The sequence below is a fragment of the Paramormyrops kingsleyae genome, chromosome 3 (assembly GCF_048594095.1).
Source record: "Paramormyrops kingsleyae isolate MSU_618 chromosome 3, PKINGS_0.4, whole genome shotgun sequence".
Lineage (NCBI taxonomy): Eukaryota > Metazoa > Chordata > Actinopteri > Osteoglossiformes > Mormyridae > Paramormyrops > Paramormyrops kingsleyae.
The window spans coordinates 12,331,229-12,355,336 of NC_132799.1; the positions used below are offsets into that span (position 1 = coordinate 12,331,229).

The 24,108-nt window shown below is 38.9% G+C and overlaps 1 protein-coding gene across 5 annotated transcripts in view; it reads right to left on the bottom strand.

Moving 5' to 3' along the window:
* Positions 1-3,672: 3,672 nt before the first annotated feature.
* The window catches only part of opn3 (opsin 3), a 45,429-nt gene continuing 24,993 nt past the window's right edge, over positions 3,673-24,108 (bottom strand). Inside the window, exons 1-5 of one of the 5 annotated variants that reach the window (XM_023824241.2) lie at positions 11,103-11,276; positions 10,828-10,887; positions 7,417-7,736; positions 5,434-5,685; positions 3,673-4,881 (exon numbers count right to left, since the gene is read on the bottom strand). In XM_023824241.2, coding sequence (XP_023680009.1) covers positions 4,618-4,881; positions 5,434-5,685; positions 7,417-7,736; positions 10,828-10,887; positions 11,103-11,133 — 927 coding nt within the window. In that variant the 5' untranslated portion in view covers positions 11,134-11,276 and the 3' untranslated portion in view covers positions 3,673-4,617. The other 4 variants (XM_072709619.1, XM_023824240.2, XM_072709620.1 and 1 more) reach the window with 4 other exon arrangements.

Below are 24,108 nucleotides of genomic sequence, written 5' to 3' on the forward strand. Positions count from 1 at the left end.
CCTATCCGTTAACCAGTTATCAATCCAAGTCGCTACAGTTCCTAAAATACCTGTCGCTTTGAGTTTAAGTGAGAGCCTCTTGTGGGGAACAACATCAAAAGCCTTTTGGAAATCTAAATAGATGACATCATAGGCCTTCTTATCATCAACTTCCTGAGTAGCTTCCTCAAAAAACTCCAACAGATTTGTTAAACAGGATCTACCTCTCCTAAATCCATGCTGGCTATCCCTCAAAATGTTATTTGAGTCCAGGTAATCTACCATTTTCTCTTTGATTATAGCCTCCATAACTTTACCAGTTATACAAGTTAGACTGATTGGCCTATAGTTTGACAAATTACTTCTATCCCCTTTTTTGAAAATGGGCGTTATGTTGGCATGCTTCCAATCAGAAGGTACCACACCTTCAGATAAGGATTTTTGAAACAGTAATGTTAAGGGTCGGCAAATAATATCCCTCATCTCTTTTAACACTATAGGTAAGATGCCATCAGGGCCCTGTGATTTATTTATTTTGAGCTTAGCTAGGCTTTGCAAAACATCAGCTTCAGTTATATATATATTAGTTATAGACGATGTTGAATTAGTAATAAGAACTGGTAAGTTACTAGTGTCCTCGACAGTGAATACCCGTGCAAAACTATCATTGAACTCATTTACTATGTCAATGTCGTTTTCAATTATAAGACCCTTACTATCCTGCAGATTAGTAATTTCAGCTTTTAGAGCTCTTTTAGAGTTAAAATACTGGAAGAAACTTTTAACGTCATCCTTAGCCTCCAATGCGATCTTCCTTTCGACATTCCTTTTAGCTCGTCTAATGTCATTTTTTAATTCAGCCTGTAGATTTAGATACTCTTGCTTTATTATGTCATCATCAGTTATTTTCCATCTCTGGAACAAAGCCCTTTTCCTCCTTACTTTATACTTTATGTCCCTATTAAACCACCTAGGTTGCAATTTCCTAGATTTATTTTTGCTAGAAACAGGTATGAAGTCCTCTTGTACTTGCAATAACGTGCTTTTAAAAAATTCCCATGCCTCTTCAACAGTTTTGTTATTTAACTCCATCCAGTTCACGGTTTCTAGTTTTAATCTCATACAATTGAAGTTAGCCTTCCTAACATTATATATTTTTGATTTGGACTTTGCTCTTCGGGCACTAAACTTAACCTCAAATTTAACCATGTTATGATCGCTACTGTCAAGTGGTTCTAAAACATCTAATTTACCAATCCTGTCCTGGTTATTAGACAAAACAAGATCAAGAATGGCATCTCCCCTGGTAGGGGTGTTAACAAACTGAGTAAAAAAACAATCCTGTACTAATTCCACCATCTCAAGTTCATTTTCAGAAGAGCCAGCAACAATGTCCCACTGTATCCCCGGTAGATTAAAATCACCCATAACTACCACATCATTTTTATTGCTCATAATCCTAATATCACTGTATAACAATCTGCTTTCCTCAGCAGCTACATTGGGTGCTCTGTAACAAACACCGACAATTAGGCTATTTGAGTTTGTAGCATCTAATTTTACCCATATAGCTTCCGTACTTTTACTTATATCAGTAAGCTCCCTTGCCTGCAAGATTTCCTTTACATATACTGCAACACCACCTCCCTTCTTACCTATACGGTCTTTACGGAACAATGTGTAACCATCCATATTATATTCTTGTCCATCCTTATCACTCAACCACGTTTCAGTTATTGCTATAATATCATAAGAGTCCGATGAGATAAGAGCCTCTAAATCATGAATTTTATTCCTAATACTCCTGGCGTTTAAATACAGACAACAAAGGGTAGGCTTATTACAGTGCCTACTTATAATATGATTTTTTTGGGCTTTCCGTTTCCCCCCAGTTACATACTTAACTAACCTCCCTGCCCCCCCAGTCCCTAGTTTAAACATTCCTCAACTACTCTACAAATACGCCTTCCCAGTACACTGGTTCCCCTCCGGTTCAGATGCAACCCATCCGGCTTGAACAGGTCCCACCTGTTCCAGAAGGTCCTCCAGTGCCCCATAAACCTAAACCCCTCTTTCCTACACCATCCTTTTAGCCACGCATTTAATCTCCTTATCTCAGCTAACTTAGCCTCACTTGCGCGTGGCACGGGGAGTATTTCGGAAAATACCACCATGGACGTTCTGCTTCTAAGCTTATTGGCGACTTCTATAAATTTATCCTGCAGAACAGCCCTTCTACCCTTGCCTATGTCGTTGGTGCCAACATGCACCACGACAACTGGATCCACCCCAGCTGGGGCCAAAAGCTTGTCCACACGATCTGGAAGGTCTCCTACCTGGGCACCAGGCAGGCAAGACACCGTACGGGACCCTCTATCACGCGTGCACACATAACTGTATACTCCCCTAATAATTGAATCCCCCACTACCACAACCTCCCTCTTTCTGGGGGGAGGGGGCTCCTCAGTGCCCAAGGGCCCACCTGCTTCCCCAGTCCCTTCCGGCTCTAAAGCTGGAAGCACCTGAAACCTGTTAGACACAGACACCTCAGGTGATGCCGCCTCTGTAACGTGTGTACGCCTTTTCCTGCGTCTACGACCTACGGTCACCCAGCTCTCTCGACCTCTCTGCTCTTCATTCTCCCTCCCCCCCGTTAGTGGCGTACACACCGTCTCCCTAAACGGCGTATCAACTAGCTCATCTAACTCACTGTTGCATTGGATGCGAGCCAGTTGCTCCTCAAGGTCGCGAACCTTGACCATGAGTGAGTCCACTAGCTTACATCGCTCGCAGATGAAGTCCGACTGGACACTAACGTATTGTATTGTATTGTAAATGTATTGTACATTAAGAGAGAACTTTGAAATAACTAATTTCTGAAGTTTTGCCATCATTTAAAAGAATATTGTCTATTTTCCTCTGATAAAATTACTATTGTAGCAATGTAAAATGTAATATTTTTTTACCTCAATTTTTTTAGCCACCAGCCACCACTGATTTGCATGATGAGAAATGCAACATAGATCCAAGGCTTATGATTATTAATCAGCTCATGGATGTGTATGATTAACAAATATGGTTGTATATAATGATACATAAGTTTAGGACGACTAAACGTAACTTTTACATCAGAAGGCATACCCTTATACTATATATTATTTAGTACAAGTATATATAATTTACATTATAACTTTCACAAAAAAGTTTCACATATCTTCAGATCTGCTAGGAAATTAGTAACGTTATTCTTTTGCTTCTGCTATCATTAGAGTTGTGCAAACCCAAAATTGGGTGTTGTGTCACAATTTTCAGTTTTTTTCCTTTACACAAAGTTCATTCAGTTCATTACACTATCAAGTGAATGTCTTTTCAGGAAATATAGTTATCATTACAGATGTAGGGCTTTCATTGGAAAAGGACGCTAACACTATTGAACATGATTTCTACGATGACAGAGCACAGGGCCATTAGAGGCCTTGAATATCCCTGAGCAAAGGACTTAAATAAATTGAATCAGCTAAATGTATTGTACATTGGAAGTACTTTCTGCATCCTTATCATGTTATTAGTTATGAATAAAAACCATGTCAATGATTCACTATATATTTTACTATATGCAGCAATATCAGATAAACTCTGAATATCTGTATTACTATGGGCTTTAAAAAGAATCCAAAAAATATATAACAGGAGAAAAATAAATATGGTTATTTATTATTTTGTACATGGTTTTGAGAATATGAATAAAGATTTTCAGAAGTTTAAGGCTCATGAACCAGGCCACCTGAAGTCTTCACTCTGCATTGCACTTTCTGGATAAAGATAGACCTTGTAATGTGTGATAACAGGCTTCACAGGTTCCTCGACTCGACACCAAACACCCTCAGAAATGTGCATAATAGATGCAAATTAACACTCAGACCCTGAAAAAATAATCTTGAAAAATAAAGATTTCAACACAATAACAGTGTACATAGTAAAACAGATCACTATTCCATAATATGCCATTTAATACTGATATGCGGTTGACATTGTATAAAAAATAGTGCATATACTGAAGACCTGTAGATAATGGTCTACATCGTGCCTTCTGTTACCATACTGGAGAGTGACTGAGCACTTCACCACCAGAGGAAACTGATCTGCATAAGACCATGTACATCCTTGAGATTAATAATGGCTGCAGAGCAGTGTTTCCCAAACCGGTCTTAGGGAACCAACAGACAGTCCACGTCTTTGCTCCCTCCCAATTCCCTGCCAGACCCTACATTTTTGCTCCCTCCCAATTCCCTGCCAGACCCTACATTTTTGCTCCCTCCCAATTCCCTGCCAGACCCTACATTTTTGCTCCCTCCCAATTCCCTGCCAGACCCTACATTTTTGCTCCCTCCCAATTCCCTGCCAGACCCTACATTTTTGCTCCCTCCCAATTCCCTGCCAGACCCTACATTTTTGCTCCCTCCCAGCTCCCAAAATGTGGACGGACTGCTGCTTCCCAATGACTGGATTTAGAAAAAATCCTGTAGAGAATTGCCATCAGTTCAGTACTATTCTGGGTCTGAAGCATCTTGGTGAAGAACTTATGAGGTTCAGCATGCTGTTCATAAGCAAAGGTGGTGCCACAACAGGTCTGCTGGGTCAGAGTGGTCGCACTTGGATGACATTGACCTCTGACATGTCTCCCCTGGGGGACACATCCAGCTGTTGGGTGTCATTGCTGGTGATGATAAAGACGATGGAAGATGAGCTGAATGTCACCCTCTTCTTAGGGCGGTCGCTTACTCTGTGGGAGACGACAATGGGACGGATGGGCTGGTTCACCTGGGGTAGTGGCCGCTCTTTAATGCTTTGCTGCAGTCTCAACAGGCGAGAGCAGAGCAGCTGCAGCAGGCAGCGGCGGAACTGCCAGGGCAATAGGAGGGGCATGAGAACATTTAAAGAACATTACATAAACTTTACAGCAATGTGGCTGCAGTATGGCTAATGAAAAGTACTTGTGCTTTTAGATAGTTCACAAAAATTCAGTGGTAGACTGGTTAGTACTAATTTTAAAATACTGGTTAACATTTTTGGTAACACTTTACTGGAGGGGGCACAAGTATAGTATTATGATTTAACTTATGTATTAATTAACCACAAACTAGAGCTTTCATTTTCATCTCATGTTCATTCATCATTAATGAATCATGACACATGTTTTATCTCAAGCAGTTACTATATATGTTACTCTATCTGTTAATACTGCAAACCTTTGAGAACTACAAAGGAACTACTGAAGAAACTACTAAAAGAACAAGCAATGAATAACAAGTTGTTTGTTCATCATTAATCAATCATGATGCATCATTTATCTCAAATAGCCGAGTTACTGCTAAATATTTGTGCTCCCTCAAGTAAAGTACTACCAAATATTTTATATAAAACATGCAATAAATAGAAATGCTAAGACCTCACCTTTCGGCTCATGGTGATGTAGATCAGAAAGTTGTACATCGTGCTGGACTTGGCCAGAAAGGAGGGAATGACGGAGAGAGACGGCGTGATGACCTTCTTTTTGCCGAAGGCCTCCAGCATGGACACGACTGCATAGGGTGTCCAGCAGACAAGGAAGCAGGATATCATCAGCAGAAACATGGCCGTCACCTTTTTCTCATAACAAAGGACTTTAATTACCTGAGCTGTCTGAAGGTCCTGGATAGACTGAAGCTGCAATAAAAAATTAAATAAAAAACGTATGTCAAGACATCTAATTTTTATGTATGGATATTCTCAGATCAATTGCACAAAGAACAAGGGCATCACTAGGGCTGTACTGTATTAGGGGGTCTTTTTTTCCCCTAAAATGATCTTTAACTTCCCCAAATAAATGAACACTGATTAATTTACATTGTCTTTTCTAATTCATTTTCATTCAATTGCTTTGCAGTCATCTAGATTGTTGGTTGGCCCCTTTAAGAGTGACCGACCACCCTTGCAGCATTTTTTGCTTGGGGAAAGGCAGCGGTTATTGATTGCTATGACTTTGCACATCTCACTGGGGCCTGAGCCCCCTAAGGGTCAAGTCCTAGAACTGGCCTTGAGGAAAAAGTGCATTACAATGATTTCAGCACAAGAATGCATTACTTATGTTTATGAATTGTTACAATGTGTCACTTTTCTATACCACACTATGCATTAATACTGAATTCTTTTAGGTTACTTTAAAGTTAGAAGATATAAAACATTCATTGCTGGTACCACATATCCATGAAATTCAAAATGCAACACAAATCGAATAATATTTTATGAGAAAAAATTATGTTTCCTATTTAAAAGTTGGAATTTGTATTCAAATGTATGCATACTTTGAGCATTTTAGCCACTATTTTTATGGGAAAACAAATGATGACAATATTTCAAATCAGCAAGTCTGTTGAGCCATGAGACCATCTAGAAGTCACACTTTTTTTCTTTTTTGAAGGTATATTTATGCACACATTCTACATGGTCATTTATGATAGATGCATGTGACAGACTTTATACATTTTCTCAAAATGCATCTTTTATTTGCAGCAGAGTGGATATTTAACAGTGTATTAATACTTTAAACATCCTGCAATGCTCTTTCACTGCTGGGAGTTTATTTTCTGTAGACACTGAAGGGGTCCTCTTATATTACAGGGCTGGTAGGGTTGCGGTTTCCCAGAAGCAGATCTTCAAGGTCGTGAATATTTTAAAATCACACGGCAGTTCGAACTCTGTCACTGCCCGAAGAATACAGGTGCAGTGACATCTTTGGTTATAGACATTGTGTATTAAGTGACTTTATCCCCACTTGAATCACGGGCAATACTCAACATCGTAAACAAGGGTAAGAGGATTATGCAACGGCCACTTAAATTCAACCCTGTTTTTCCCCTCACAGGTGATAAGGTTGGGAAGCTTTTCTCATTTTGTTCTTAAGGCAACCTAGAGTTAGTTATACACAATGCCGGTATATGCCAAGGTTTACAGTAAGGCAGTGTTTTCAGCTGTACTTGATTTCTTTGTGGGGACTTGTAAAATGGTCCTCTCAACATGAAAAAAACAGGTTTTTATTACATTGTGGGGGACATTTGGTCCCCAAAATGTAATACAAACCTAATCCCGAAACAAACATTGTTTTTTTTTTTTGAGAAAGAAGGTTTCTGGAGCAATTAGGGGTTAGGGGCCCTCCTTAGTGGCTAAAAGATTAAGTCACTCCGCCAACACCATCAGAGTCATATTAAAATAGTTAGAGCCCCCAAGGGCTATCTGAGTCATCAGAGGCCCCCTACTAGTTTCTTTGTAGGCATGGAAGTTATACTTTATGAAGCCTCTACGCTACAACCCAGGTAAGCCTGTGCATTAAGGTGCCCCTGCACATCATATGAGGCATGGATGGATCTTCACAAAGAGAGAAACTTGCGGGGACCTTACCATTCGCACAGTGTACAGGATATTCCCATAGCAGTAAGCCATTATCCCGATGGGCACAAAGAAGCAGGCTAGTAGGAAGAAGATTATGTAGGAAGAGTCATTGGGGTCTTTGGAAGACCAGTCCAGGGAGCATCCCAGCTGGTGGGTCTCAAGTACATACTGATTCCAGCCGAACAGCGGCACCCCAGTCCAGGCCAGCGAATAGAGCCATATCTGCGTGATTGCCTTCCAGGCCCAGGGGAAGTCAACCACTTTGGCATGCACGACTCGTATGTAGCGTTCGTACGCCAGGGTGGACAGAGACATGATGGACACGACACCTGCAAGCAGAGAAGTGAGACAGCAATCACACTGCAAGTGACAATAAGCACAATTGCACCATCAAATCCTTTATCTATCAATACACCACATGAGTTGCTACGTGAGATGTTTTCACCAGTTGGGTGTTCCTGAAAGATCACTGCATTATGTCATAGTTCCACTCCACGCAGAATCATCAAATAAAATGTCAGGCTATTCATAAAATTTTGTGGCAGGAATTTCTTGTTCTATGAGCTGAGTCAGCTGAGGACACAATGTCATGAAAACTTCCCTCCCTTTACCATCCAGCCCAGCATATCATTACTAAGCAAAAACACTGGTTTTATTTCATAGGCAGAGCCTGAAAGTATCCTCACAAACTTGGCCAGAGATGGTAACGAAAAGCCCATTGTTACTCATGGTTGACTGGCACAAGATTAATATGTTGGCATATCCTCTTAAACACTGAAGCTTTCAAGTTCATTTTTGGGTTTAATTCACCATAAAGTTTTGTGTGTGTGTGCGAGAAATATAGACTGGAGTGTATATTTCCCATAGCCATGGGTGTCGCCGCCATTAAATCAGAGGGGGGCGTATCCCCCTCACATTTCAAAATTATTCGTTTGGACCCCCTCACATTTAACATAAAATATTAGTTTTATGCCAGTGTGTCCGCCCCCCCACCCCCTCACTTTCAAAATGCTTCTGACGCCACTGCCCATTGCTCATCTGCAGTTAAAATGCAGTGAAGAATCAGCACAAGGGCACGTTTTGTGTGACTATGTCAGTCCTTGTGGTTTTGTGATCATGTATGTTTGATTGGATAGGAAAGTTATGTGGGAGTAGGTGTGAATTCTTGGATAGGAATGTTACGTGGGAATTATGTGTGAAGTACCCTATGTATCAATGTATAAAAGACTGTTCTTGTATTTCACAACATGAAAATGAGTATCAATGTTCAACCACAGGCAAAGTTGCTGTCCTTTTTGCATTTTCTGGGTTGGGTGCTCTGGCTGGCTAATTAAGGGCATGGCAGCTTAGCTCAAAGGTGGCTCTGTCAATCCCCACAGCAACCCCTGAGTGGATAATGACTGAAGAATGACACCTAACCTGAATATTTCCAATAAAATATCCAGCTGTAAAACATACAATAGATTTCCATGTATGACATCACGCATAAGCTACTTATTTCAGCTGCTTCCAACTTCGCATTCAACATGAATATAAAAAACCTCGGCTGGTGTTGTAGGTGTTAACAATACCTACAATCCCATTATGAATATTACATATGTTTTGTCTCAAAGTATGTCAGATGTCTTCTGTAGAAAACCATCTGAAGGTGATAAAAGTTGACCCATTAAATGTTTACTCTTGTTTACACAGTATCCTACCTACGGCACATGCTGAGGTCTTGACCTTCTGCACAATACATGGGGAAACCTTGACAATACACTTCTTTGGAAGCTCATGCCTATTTTCCTGCTGCCATAGGTGACATGCTATTAGAAATTACATCAATCTACTTAAAACTGAACCCTGTTTAGAATGTAAATAATCAGTGATTTTGTGTGTTTGTGTAAAAATGTATGTTTTTTTACTGGTGTCTTGGTCTAGGCCCAGTATTACGGTAACGATGGATGGATGGATGGATGGATGGAATTTAAGTTTTGTTCTAGCTAACCTCCTGATTCTGGCCGTCTTTGTCTTTTTGCATTGTATAGCTGTTACGTTTTAGCGTGATCAATGTAGCCAGTGCTTTGCATAACCAATTGTTGTAAAACTATCGTGATGATGATAATAATTATTATTAGATATTTGGAAAAACGATGCGCACCTAAACTTACCATCTCATCGAAATGAGGAAATATCTGTTTCACCAATTAACACTATGAATGTTAATTTTTCTGATTTTACAATAAAAAGTTTTCTTTTATAACCAGAGCAAAGCAATGCAAAAGACTACAGTTTACAAATAATGTCCAATTGTGTCTGACCATGTACACTGTCTGCTGCATGAAGGGCAGACCCTCTCTTGGTGACAAACCTGTCAGAGTGCTTATTACATTACACACATCATCTTAAGGAGGAGCTCTGTGATAAGGGCATCTTATCCAGGTTGAGATGGGCGTAATGAACCAAATCACAAATCTGTTTGCCAGCTAATAACTAGATAAAAGCAAAACTCCTCTACTGGAGGATGAGCAACCATTCATTCCATTTTTGAAGCTACGTAACTGACAAAACTGTGTAACTACTGTCTGTACCTAACTCTTGATCCATTTAAGCAGTCAACATATTGCCCTTGTTCCTCTGCAACATTATTCTTCATTTTGATTTTTTTATAGAATCTTCTAGAATTAACATTGCCATTCCCCCCTCTACAGTGAAATCATAACTGTTACAAAAATTCATATTGCACATTCAACACTCTAACCATAATCTATTACTGCACATTCCAGCCCATACAACTCACACCTATTTGCACAAATGTATTTTCGATTGTATTTTTCTATCTGTCTTGTCCATGTCTCAGTATGTCCCGTTTAAACTGTAAGATTTTCAGGGCTTAAATATTATATTTATATTCTATTTATCACTGTTTTTCTTGCACTGTGACCAATGACATCATAATTTCATCTCAGCATATGTCTCATTTATAATAAAGCTGAAGATGACAATAAAGATATTTTTACTTTGTATTCTGCCTCACAGGACTGGATTCATAGCTTCACTGGCTTTTTCTTATTCTGTATTCCTTCGGTATTACTGTAACATCTGTAGTTCAATCAGTTTAAAAAATAATTATAAAAAAATGTAATAACGCGTATGCATTTGAAGTTTACTCAACTGCACAATGAACAAATATGCTGCCAATAGGCTATATAGCCTAATTACAATTTATAAAATGACGGTGTCATAAAATGACGAACAAAATGAATATCAAATAAAACTGAGACAACTATAAACATTTAATTATAATTAGTAACAATTCCTGAAATATGAATATGACGTATCTTCTAAAGACTATTCCGAATACTCGAAAACCCAGTTATTAAACATTAAAAATATTTATATCGATTGAGTGCAGATAAAGAGTACCGAAATACCAACCAAATAAACTGTTGCTGAAACCATCCCAGATGCATGTTGGCGAATTCCAGACCCACCCTCCTTTGATGCAAGAAGCAAATGTAAAGTTAATTCCAAAAAGAGACACCAGCAAGTCGCTTATACTTATATTTACCAATAACAAATTTGTGGGCGTCCGGAGTCTCTTAAATTTGTAATAAAGCACCAAAACGATTACGTTGTTGCAAAAACCAAAGACGCCAATTATTCCGATAGTGAAAGCAAGAAGTTTGAGAGTGCCAGAGGCGAAAATGTACTCTTCTGCGCTGGACTCAGTCTCTGTTCCATTCGCAGAATTCATTGCGTGTGAAACTCCGGGTCCAGCATCGTGCTGTGTGCGCTGATCATTGCCACCGTTTCCTAGCGCTACGGAGAGGGTGCTCTTTTTGCGCCGTTCTTGGATTTCCAGTTTTGCAATCCGATTAAACCCATCTTCTGAGGACTGGAGAATTAAGAAGCAATTTAAAGAGGGAAGAGGGTTATAGTTTAGCGTGTCAGAGCTGTTTTTTTTTTTTTTTTTTTTTTGCGTACCTGTCACGTGTGTAGTGAAGTAAATGACAACAGACACGGGTATAAAAAAAAATTTATTTTTATATTTTTAAGTTCACCACACATTGGCATGACGTATACATTTATTTGCGTAGAAACATTCTGAAAACGCGGTATGGTGTTTACATTAAGATTAGGCCTAAGTACTAAAAAACAAAGGGAGTCTTGCAACAGTCTCTTTTCTTTAAAAACAACTGCACATGGTTATTCATCTAAATGGGGAACGACCTAACAAGAGATAATAGGTAATCCTCAACATGAGTTTGAAACTAAGACATAAAACAAATGGGCTGTAATTCACGTGAAATAATAGCTAATTGTTTGATGGGCTGATACAGTGATGCTAGCTGTGTACATTGTGTTAGACTTGTTATAGGCCACAGAATCGGAAGGACAGTATTGATGAGTTTACCAGAGATTTAAAGTTGAAGTCAAGGTCTAATGTCTGTAACATGCACTATTACAACTTCCTGCCACCGGAGCAGACTGAGGCCACGCTAGTGAAAATCAGGCATATTTCATTTATTACGTTTTAGACGTGACAAATCACACAGTTTCTGGATTTGTGAAAGCAGTGAAGTCTTAAGTTGTCTGTGGTGATATCAAATATTGAATTAGGTCAAAACATCATAGCAATAAATAAAACCTTTGAATGCATTGTTTGTGCGCACAGAAAGATCACAGAATGTTATAAGCTACGCAAAGTCTACGAAGAGTCATTAGAAAGTGCACGCCATTGAACTTAAACATTTGTTATATTAAGATAGAAAAACAAGGTTCCGAATCATCTGAAGCATAGATTACGAAGCACATAAAGAGACAGGGTTGGAAAATATTATTTTACAATGCTTTTGCGTTTCTTCGCAAATGTTTAAATGCAACTTAAATACTAAAGAATGTGACATCCTATTTTATTATACCTAATATAAACAAAGCAACCAATCAACCTCAGTAGTAATTTAAAGGTGACCTTTCCGAATGGTGCAGCATCTGTTTATCATTATAACTGTGACGATTTCAGTATGCATCTTTAATGATAGCATACTCCTAAGAAAACATTTATTCTCCAAACTATTTCAGCACCTGAATACCAACAAAAATATGTAAAAGAAAAAGCAAACAAAATCTTTCCGCCATAATATACATACCCCAAAATTCACAACAGTGTCACAGAACAGGAAAACTATTTTTGTCTTTCCTTGGAAAAAGGCTTTTGAATAGCATGAGGAAAACCCAGTACCTGATTGCATGTTCTAACAACATAATGCCTGACCCAGCTGATTCCCGCTGCTACATATTGAAGAATAACAATAAAACTGAAAACTTAAAAAAAAAAGAAATTCTACTTACACAGTATAGTAATTACACTACGAGACATGCCATAAATTCATTGCCTTACAAAAAGTATTCAGACCAGTGACATTTTGCTCGATAATAATTAGACAATTCTTTAATATTTTTATGTCTTGTTTTAATTCAAAACAATAATACTCACAGTTATTAAATTAGTGGTGCTTGCCATCTAATTATTTTCCTTAGCTAATTGCCATCTCATACCGCATTTGTATGCATTCTGATGCTTGAACTGTAACAAAACATAAACTCCAAGCTTCAAAAAGCCAATGACTGAGAGCATGGGTCAGATTTTCATACTGGCTCTTTTGTTCAGCACAGTGAGCTTCTTTAAAATCTAACTACGCTGCATTTCTGCATGAATGAGCACTATGTGGTCGGATTCTTACACTGATTGCAAGGGTCCGGCAGTGTAGCCGACGTGGAAATTGAATCTTTCGCTACTTAACTGAAATTGTTGTGGTGAAAGGCCAAAAGCATAAATTAACCTCTTCAAATTGGAAATAAATTGAAGAAAAATGTGATAAAGCAAGGAATGATAATATTTTAAAAGTGTAACTGTATAACAGATGGTTTTGTGCCCTACAATTAGAGGTTTATTTTCTATCTTCAGACAACAGGCCTGATAATGCAATTTACTGAAATTTCTAGAAAGAGAGACAAACATAAGCTTCTTGAACATGGTACTGCTTGGTATGTTATCCTGAGCTGAATGGGAAGTATGAGTGTAATGATCAGACAGAGTGGATCCAAGTGTAGGAGGTGTGGATGTTTAATTCAGAAGCTCAGATCAAAGTCAGAGACAGGCAGGGTGAAAAGCAAAACAATCCAGAAAAGCAATCCAAAGGGCAGCCTGTAAGTACAAGCATTCGGCAAGCCAGTAATAACCAGCAAAATACACAGACAAGAGTCACAAGACCTGGAGGTCTGAAACACAGATGGGCACTAATAGACATAAAAACCACTCAGTAAAGCACAGGCACTCAATACTTCACAAATTCTTAAGCAAAATACTACATTTATACTCAGGATCTAATTACTGGCAATGTATTGCAGCTGACAGTGATCGTTCCAGGTGTGGTGGGTTAGGTGAAAGTGGGTGTGGTCAGAGCTAATCAGATGCGGGTATGACAATAAGCTGTAAGCCTGCTGCTTCCCATGTGTTTAAGCGTCATCAAATAGAAACACAGAAAAATACTGGTTTATTCAACTCTTTCTGTTGTCCAAAATGAGAATAAGTAAAAGCATGTGATAAAATAACTGCTATTTGTCATTCTTTAAAAAGTTTTCCTCCTTGTATTTCTTTGTCTCTCCGTTGTTGCTCTCCTTCTGTCACATTGGTTACATCTATCTTTCTCTGCCTGGATCCCGGCATCAGAGTCTGAGGGTGGCTGAAACCAGCACAGGTTTCCACCCAATGATGCAACACAAACTGACAGGTCTAAAACTTCAAAAGCTCCTTGGTTCTTACTCACAAAGTTGTCTCCAGAACTTTGAATTAGCCCTGTCCTCTGAGGGGCTACAGTTTCTCAGGGGCTAGAATCTGTTTTTCAAATGAGGTCCATTTGCATGGTGTTCCGTCTTCTTCTGTGGGAGATGCCATACTGTCGCATCTCAAACATACCAAAAAGAAACAAGACTTCTTAATTGATTACATGGTACAAATATAGAATATGATCACAGAAGCTTCCTTCTAAGAAGGAATCAAGGGAACATATTGTAAATGGACTAAAAAGAAAAAAAAAGCTATTGCAAAATTTACAATATTTAAACATAGGGTGAGTTTCCCGAAGCCTTGTTAATGCTATGTCGTTCGTAAGTTCTATGTTAAAAGACGGCTTGGCTTTGGGAAACTCACCCATAATCTTTTTTATTTATGCTCATAGATCTATCAATAATTTGTACAATTCAGTGTTTCTCAAACCAGTCCTCTGGAACCCCCCAGATAGTCCACACTTTTGCCATATATACCTATATAATTTGTCATAGCTTTGTATAAATATATTACAGATTTTTTTATTGCCTGTTTTCAGATTATTAATCAATAAATAAAAATAATTGTCATTAGTTTGGGGTTTGACTGAATTTCTCATTGCTCAAAATGTGAAAAATGCACAAGTCTCCCACACCAAGACAAGCCCAGCCAACTCCAGCTGTCCAGTCACACCCAGTCAGTTCTCATGAAACCACCCCAGAATACTAGGCTCGCCCATAGCTCATCAAGCCGATTAACTGACATTAAAAGTGCCTGATCCACAATTAACTCTTTGTGCAGATCACTTCTTTTGTGCTATCAAATTGAATGTTTGTTTCTGTCCTGGGCCTGTATCACAAAGCTGGATTTCTTGCTTAGCCAGATAACTTGTCAGTTTTAAGGTGCCCCAGTTTAAATGGACTTTGTCATCGTTCACTTGCATTTAGTCCAGACTACCTTAAACCCATCAAGTTATCTGGCTAAGCAAGAAATCAAGCTTTGTCATACAGGTCCCTGGTTTTTGACTCATTGCCTGTCTGTAGACCACAATTCTAGAAATTAACCTGTTACTCCTGCACTTGGATCTTCTCCCTGTCCAGTCATTAACAAGGAAGACATATTGCATTTTAATTATTTAGTAAGTCAGGTGTATATAGCACCAGCATGGTTTGGTTGAGAACATGAATCATTGTTTTACTCTATCAATTTGTTTTCATTTATTATATTGTCAATGCTTTGAGATAATATTTCAAAGGAAGCAAAGGGCATTGAATCATAACACTTATTGTGCTGTGAATGTGGGCCATGTTCTCTGCATTTCGTATGTGCAAAAATAAAGTAAGACTTAATTAAGGAAGATGAATGTGTCATTGTGTTTCAAAAAGTAATCTTCCAAGAAGCTGTCTAAATTAAATATCACAACTTTTATGAAGGGGTGCTTAATTACGTTCAAACTTATCTTGCTTTTACAATACTTGCGAATGTCCTTATATAACTTCTGCATAGGTGACTACACTTGCATTTGTATCTTGTTGGAAACAGTCATTTTGTGTTTTATAGTATAAGACAAGGCATTTTCAAAGTAACATTCTACATTTTCCCTCCAATATGTTTCTTTTCCATGTATTTCAAGATCAATTATTCAACTAGCTGTATAATTAGCAGTGCATTTCAGAGTGTTTGGTAGGTCACAAGGCTAAATCTATTTTTCTGAAAAAATTGGGTTAAGGGATTGAATTCTGACTCTGCTATGCGTGTTTGCAGTTTGAGAAAATTACCCATAATACATTTTGGTCCGCATATGTATGTGTCCTGAGATAGAGTGGTATTCTGCCTAGGGTTTACTCTAGCCTTGTGCATTATGCTGCCTGTGATAGGCTCCAGGCAACCCTGACCAGGATAATAGATGAGAGGATGGATGAGTGGATGGATAGATAATGCTTCATAATAAATTTATGGGCAAAGGGACACACAGAATTTGAAAAACTTTGTGTGAATGTGCTGTATCTATATGATGTGGCCCTTCTCTCTCTAATACTAATCATCTCCACACTGGCTCTCATTTTAATTATTCTGCACAAGCTTCTAAGAGTTAGAATTCATCTTGGTAACTAACATAATGCCATCATTTTGTGATCAACTTAAGGAAACATGGTGGGGGAAATGAATAGTGTGAGTCTATCGCAGCAGACATTTTGACCAGGAAGACCCTAAGATGAACGGATTGATAATGTAAATGTGATTGTAAGCCTGATTTTTTCTACTGCATAACTCCCTCCACAGTTGTGATCTTTGGGCCCATGTGCTTTAACAATACTCTACCAGCTGTTTCCTCCAGATGCTGATTTAAGGCCAATTTTAGGAGTGACATCAAAGAAAATTGTCATTATCATGTCATTATGAATACATACCTCACACTGAGAGCAGTGACGCTTTAATCCTTTGCTGAAGTTTGTCTAAAATTGGCAACATTTGATTATTCTAAGTTAATTGTATATGCTTCCCAAGTGATTTAGTACTGTAAAGCAGGGGTGGGGAACCTGTTCCATGGAGGACCGATGTGGGTGTTTGCGATGGCCACTCAGTCAGCCAATAATAAAACAGTGGTTCTCAAATCCAGTGCTGGGGACCCACTGTTATTGGCTGATTGAGAGGCCATCCCAAAAACTAACACCTACACCGGCCCTTTAATGGATCAGGTTCCCCACCCCTGCTTTACAAGCAAGATAAGAATGATTTTTGTGGATGTTTTAATGATCCTGAGGATTCTATTTGGAGCCAGTTTAATTGAAACGACTTTTTTTTGGAAAGTTTATTTGAGAAACAAGGATTTAAAAATGGAAATATATTTAACTGGAAAGGAACACTTCCAATCTAGATACATGGAGCTTAATATAGAAATTATGACTCTGATTTGGAAATCGGGGTTTCACTTCTGGGCCACCATATTGCAGTCTGACAGATGGCAAGGTTGTTATGAAGAAGTGGTAGGTCCTCGTGGCTGTATTCCAGCCCTCTGCTGCGGTACAGCCTAATGGGCTTTCTGTTTGTCAGTTCTCAGTGCCTGCGAGATGACAGCAGTCTGATGTGCATTCTGCACCACATTCTCCTGACCAGTCGTTTTGCTCACATTTCCGGGTCTGTGGTGCCGCACTCAGGATGTGCTTCAAAGCTTCACTTATCCAGGTTGCTTTCAGTGTGTCAGTACTTTGTCATGACCTATGTGTTATAGCTCTTACAAGAAAATACTCAGTCAGCATATATAGATTCTTTTTGTAGTTTGATATCAATTCAGATTATTATAAATGCTACCTATTAAAACTTAGCACAGGAATTACCTTCTGCATTTATTGTCTATTTTACTGGTATTTTGCCTTGAGTTACAGGTTAGTTACCCTCCACCATTCCCATATGTTTGCTTTTCCAGCCTTATCCAAATATTTTATTAAATTACCCAAAAGCTAAATGCAGGGTTAATCCTATAAATATTGTGGATTATTATTAATGCTATACATAGTACTTTTGGCACAGCATAAATAAAAAGTACTTCCTTAGCTATATATCTCCTGTGATCAGACCTGTCACATGAACTTCTTGAAATTTTGTGACCACACTTTTGTCTGCAAGGTCAGTAGTATGCAAAATGCCTGACATCAGAGAGGGGGAATGAAATACAATTTAATGTTGTAAGTGTAGTTATTTCAATGCTTAGCAAATTAAAAATCCATGCCTGGTGTAACATGAGCTATTTACAGTAAAACTTGTGCAGACTTGCACATCATGTCTGTGCAGGATTATCTTGCATAATAGGTCTCTTAAGTGCTCAGGAGAAACACATGCATTGGGCATGTAAAGGCTGATACCACCCCCCCCCCCCATTGGCAGACATGTGACAAGCCTGATTCACAGGTGAAGAATGGAGTATTCAGAATCCTGCATTGACAATCAATGCACCATGATCTTTCCATATAATTTCAATGGAAACCACCGCAGGAGAACTTCCAACAATATATACTGGAAACCGTTTCACCGGAGATATTACAGAAAATATAAAGTGTGCTTGTGCTTTTATTAAGATAAATTGTTTTCTCTGGACAGCGGCACAAACAGTAAGTATAGAAGTCAAAATTTTAAAGATCTTTAATGGACATATACGGAATTATATTTAGACATTCATTTTAAAACCAAAAAAATGACTGAAAACATTTTCTTCAATCTTTGATTTTCTCCAGTAACTCCACTGTTTCCTGTGGCATTATGTAAACTTAGCTGCTCATTGCACAAGCCTGATTTCTGCCAGAATGCCAAGGGCAGCTGACGAACAAACCCCCATGATTCACCTCCCTGTCTGCTCTTCACACTGCGGATCCGTAAGCGTCATGTGGGAGAGCAGGACCAAATAAAAGGGGTGAATCGGTAAATCACAGGCATCTGACCGACCACTGATACTGTCCTACATTCACCTGAACAAATGATTTTTAATTTTTATGATTGACACAATCAGGTCTAAGCTCACACTTTCCTAAATGATGAGGTAATAACCCAAATTTTGCTTCCCTGAGCAAGTTCAAGTTGCATTGTTTGCTAGAGGCCCACATGAAGGAGTAATTTTACCTTACATTTAGTAAGATGCTGATTATGGGCACAGCGTCCTAACTAGCGAAGCTACACCTTATTCTACAGGAAAACAAGAGTTCAAATAGTCCACTGAGAATCAATGAAGTAATAGAGGCACTTGTGTCTGGACCGTTCAGCAATGTTCACACACCTGTCATTCACTTGGCATTCAAAACAAACATGAACTTATTGCATCCCAATATATTTGAACATTTAATGGGGTATTTCAACCATAAACTGTGAATTAATTTCTATGCTGCCTGCTGACCTCTGATTCTTTGATTACATGCACTTCCACCTGGATGCCCCTGAATCAAATACTAAATAAACGTAAAAAAAAAATCTTATTTGTGTGACTCAACCAAGGCAAGAGATGTGTTATATTTCAGTGACCTGATCTGAACCTGTACTATGGGAAAACAAATGTGCCTGTGTTGATCTCTCACAAAGGGCTACGACCTTTAGAAGGATTTCTGAGAGCTACAGTAAATGCAACCTACTGCAATGGGCTAAGCTCAGAATATGCTGAGTAATTACTTCCAAAGAATTACATCGAAAGCGGCAGACCTCAACGATAGTATTTTTCAAATAAGGCTTCTGCCTTTGAGGGATAAGGATCACATAAATAACTAATGTATCCATATAAATGCAGAGGCTGAGCTGAGCATGGTTGAGAAATTATAACAGTACATTAAGTCTTATAGCCATCGTGCAAGAAGGTAATAATGATAAAAAATAAATAAATAAAACGATTTCAAAAAGGCCATCTCCTTGTGTCTTTCTGGGGAGGCTTCTGAAGCAGTTCTAATTTCCCAGCCATAATTGCTTTCTATGGTGATGTTTAGTTATGTTTACTTAGCATTTTGCATGTGAGTAAGTCCCATTCTCTGTGGGATCAAGCAGGATCGTACAGAAACCAGCTTTCTTATTCGGCACACTTCACTTGCCTGCCGCTTTAAAACTACACTAGGGAGTGTTATAGGGTGACAGCAAATGGAACATCTTAGTCTTTAGAATGCAAACACGAAAGTTAGAAGAGTGCAGTCCATTTATAAATGATGAGAATGTGGAGGCCGCTGAGAGGTGAGTGGAACGGAAAAGGATCTCCTGGTGAAGAAACAATCCCCTCCGAGGGTGACAGTTAAACAAGCATTTCTACCATGGTGTTGAAATGAGCTATTGCCCCCCACCCCCCGTGCTCCTGACTACTGAGGTAATAGTGGTGTGTTTCATGACTTAAATGGATATTTATATGATAATGCACTTTTTAATTAGTAACTCTACATCAGAGTAAGTAAATCAAACACATAAGCAAAATTCTATACTCTGAATATAAAATAAATATATGTACTGTACTGTGCAAAAGTCAAAGAAAATGTTTAAAGCTATTTATCTGGCTACTAAATGTATATATTATTTAACATGTGCAAGTTGAGAGGAACACAATAAAAACTAACATGTATTTCCTCTGTTTTCCAAATAGTTGCTGATATCTTGCTGGATGGCTAGATGAACACCACTTCAGTCCAAAACCTCTCCTCAGGGCCACCTCAGCCATGCCATGTGTTTGTTAAATTTCAACACTGGCTCACTCAATTAATTAATTTAAGTGTTTTAAAAAGTTAATAAGGTATTGATTAGCCACGAGAGGTGACTTTAGGAGAGATTTTGAAAAGGTTTATGCTTATACAGTACACTTTGGCAGCCAGAATATCATAGTTTTACACCAACGTGAAGAGCATTTGATTACACTTTACTCGAGGAGACACAAATAATGTACAGTAGTAGTACATTACTTTAATTAACCTGTAACTTCGAATGCAACCTTAAAAGGTTGCAGCTCCAGAATTCAGACACAGCCCATGTTTGCCAAGTTAGCAATCATCCAGTTTGTGTATGTAAATCCTAAGGAGGCCCTGTGCAAGACATCAGGTAAAAAGAAACACAACTTACAATGTCTACTGACATTTGGAAAAGAAGAAAGGCACACAGACTCATGCCAGTGAACTCAGTTTGTCGACAAGGAATGATATTGGCTAAGTATCCAGCCAGAATCCTTTTTACATAGTAAGCTAGTGATTCCTATCCAGCTAGCCAATGTCTTAGAATAACAATTATGGCTGTACTGTATTAATCTGCATGTCTGAAATTCTCCTTTTCACATCGCAAAACTTGGTCTCCAGAGAGATAGTCAGTCAGTGTTCAGTATCCCTGGAGTAGATATGCTTAAAGCAGACTGACTAATCACACACAGCAAGAACTCAGTGCGAATGCAGGTACTTTTAATTAAGGCACTGTGGTGTCTGATGGCAGCAGGCAGGAAGGATCCACCTTGGTGGAATAAGGCAGTGGCTAAATGTGCTCCAGGATAGCGCCCCCTGAAGTGGATGGGCAGAACTGTTCATAATATTGCTTGATTTTCCTAACTTCCTCTTCTCTGCTGTGATGGAGCTGGCCTTCCCAGATGAATTACACTGTCCAGACATTTTACCACGGTGTACTGTATTCTATGGTATTTTCAAAATTCTGACCACTGTTCCAGTACTTTGAAATCTTGGCAATAAAATTAGCTGACTGAAAGGGTCCCCCCCATGATAAGTTTTGATAATATATTCCCAAAAATAAAAATACCCAAAATGTCACGTCTTTGATCTGACTTTTTTCTGACTTTGATCACGTCTTTTATTCTGTGACTTTGACTCTTTACACTCAACTGGTGGGTTGAAACAAAATCCTGGTTTGGATTTTTACTTTCTGGACCTAAAATTTCTGCCTCTGGTCTTAATCCACTGAGTCACACACCACCTTCTGACTATACACATTAAACAATAGGTATTTACACATTGTAATCTATATGCTTAATTAAAGTTATTGTGGCACTTTTTAAAATCAGTGATGTGATGCTTGCTGATGGTAACTACTAGTTGGTAGCTCACTGCACTCCAGTAATGGACTCACCCACCTGCTGTACTCGGCCTTGACTCACACTTGATTTGTTAAAGATATGGTCTTTTTTTTTTTTTTTTTCCACGGGACGGGTGAGTTCGGAGCGGCCACACTCTTTGCTCTTGAATTTAGTGTAAAATAAAGTTGTCCTCCGAAGAGGAGGGTGATGGTGGGCAATAAAAAAAAAAGAAAAAAAGATATGGTCTTGACTCAGCTAATGTGGACTTGAACACAATGTTCGTTCATTCCGGTGAAGTCATTTTGTTTATGGCACAGCACAATGCCCCAGTCATCTGAGGCAGGGTTTGCCAACTTGGGAGATACTGAGAAATACAAAGCATGCTAGTTTTTGAAACACACCTTGGCATGGCCTAATGTATCCTTAAACGTGCAGGACACATTTTTAAAAATGCAGCTCCAGTGCATCACGGCGAGTGCAATAGCTGCCTGCTACCCTCTGGTGTAAAAGCATAATGCCATTTACAGTAAGATGTTCAGTGTGCTGATGCTGAATAAACCAAGCAATGGCCAGCGTGCCATTTATAGCCAATTTGCATGGGCTGAGACAAAACTAAGAGGGTTTTATAGGAACATTCCACAGTAACAATTGAAGTTTTGTGTTAATTTTGTGCAAATACATTTATTACATTTACTACATCCTTAGATAGAATGCTCATTCAGTGGCTGGCACCATGGCTTCCCAGTCCCATGGTTTGATTCCCCCCTTGGCTATGTGTGGGGGGTTTGCATGTTCTGCCCATCTCCACACAGGTATCCTTCCGGTTCCTTCCACAGCAAAAAATGTACAGTTAGGTGAATCACTATCTGTACATTGTCCTTATGCTATGAGTGCATGCCCTATAATAGCCTGGCGTTCCGACCTGGATGTTCTCTGCCTCATGTCCTGTGTTTTCTAGGATTCCAAGTTGACTGTGACTCTGCACCAGCACGTAAGTTGTAATGGTTGGATGAAGTAACTTATCACATGTGTACCCTAAATCATTTTGTGCTTTATTTAAACCTTGACCAATAATTTTATTTTTATTCTGACATATCTTGTGACACTTAGGGACCTGGTACTGACAACATTTTTATCCTTTCATTTGTTTTAAATTAATGAAAGAATATTATTGATGAATATCAAAGTGATAAAATACTCTCTAAAATAATTTATTAAAGGAACCTGAGGATAATCTCAAACCAAAAGCAAAATAAGCCCATGTCCTGGTTAAAATTCTCAAATCCATTATTATAGCATTACATTTGTCAACAATGAGATTGTCATTAAAAGCTTCCGAAATGTGCCAAGTCTTATCAATGAGAAAAATACATTCGGTTCCTTCCCACAAGGTGCTTGCATATACAGTAGGAACAAAATGCAGCTCTTCATAGTAATTTTCAGTTTTTACTGCTACAGTCACTTAATTTGCCATATTGTCTCATAATGCATTGCATTCATACAGATGAAACATAAAATACTACATTACTAACATACTGTATCTAGTTGACTCCTTGATAGCTGTATGTTTGTGATGTAGTATTTGCTCGCTTGTATGTTGCTTTGGACAAAGGTGTCTGTTAATTAAATAAATGTAAATGTCTTTGTTTGTGTAGCATTCACGACAGATGCAAAACAGGAAATATTGATGCCTGCAAATTATCAGCATACTCATGTGAGTTTGTGAGTTTTTACAAAAGATCATGAAAATCTCCATAAATACGTCGGAAGTGCTTTTGGATTTGTACTATCTTTACTCGGATGAGTTGCAGGGTGGAAGGAGAGGGGCACCAGGAGTGCATGAGGATAGCAGGTGGTGGAGAAGGACCTTATCTCCTTTCAGGGGGGTAAACGGGACATATTTTAGGCAGATGATCTGTCTGGCTGCGGATACGCTTGCGGTCCAGTCCTAAGTGGGGGTATCAAATTGACTGCCAAAGCGGCATTAGAAAATTATGAAGCAATGAGAGGGGAGCTAATCTGCGACCAGTGCTTACCAGTCACTGGTTACTGTGCAGCATGGCTGCCTGCATGCAGCCAGGTCATGGCTGAATTACTAGTTGGCCAAGGAAGGATTCATCAGCACTCCCATGGTTCATTGGTTCATGTCTCTCTCAGCATCGTTTCACATTAGTTCCATAAAAAGCATCACAAACAAATGTAATCGATACTCCAACTGCAGGTATTCACCAATATCTCCAGTCACGACACACAATCTCCCAACAGACAATGTGGCCTCCATCAAGAGAGGCACTCCACTGTCCCTCTGCCAATACTAGTCACCTGCTGCTTCAGATCTTATACCCTGGTGGTGCACAATGTGCCA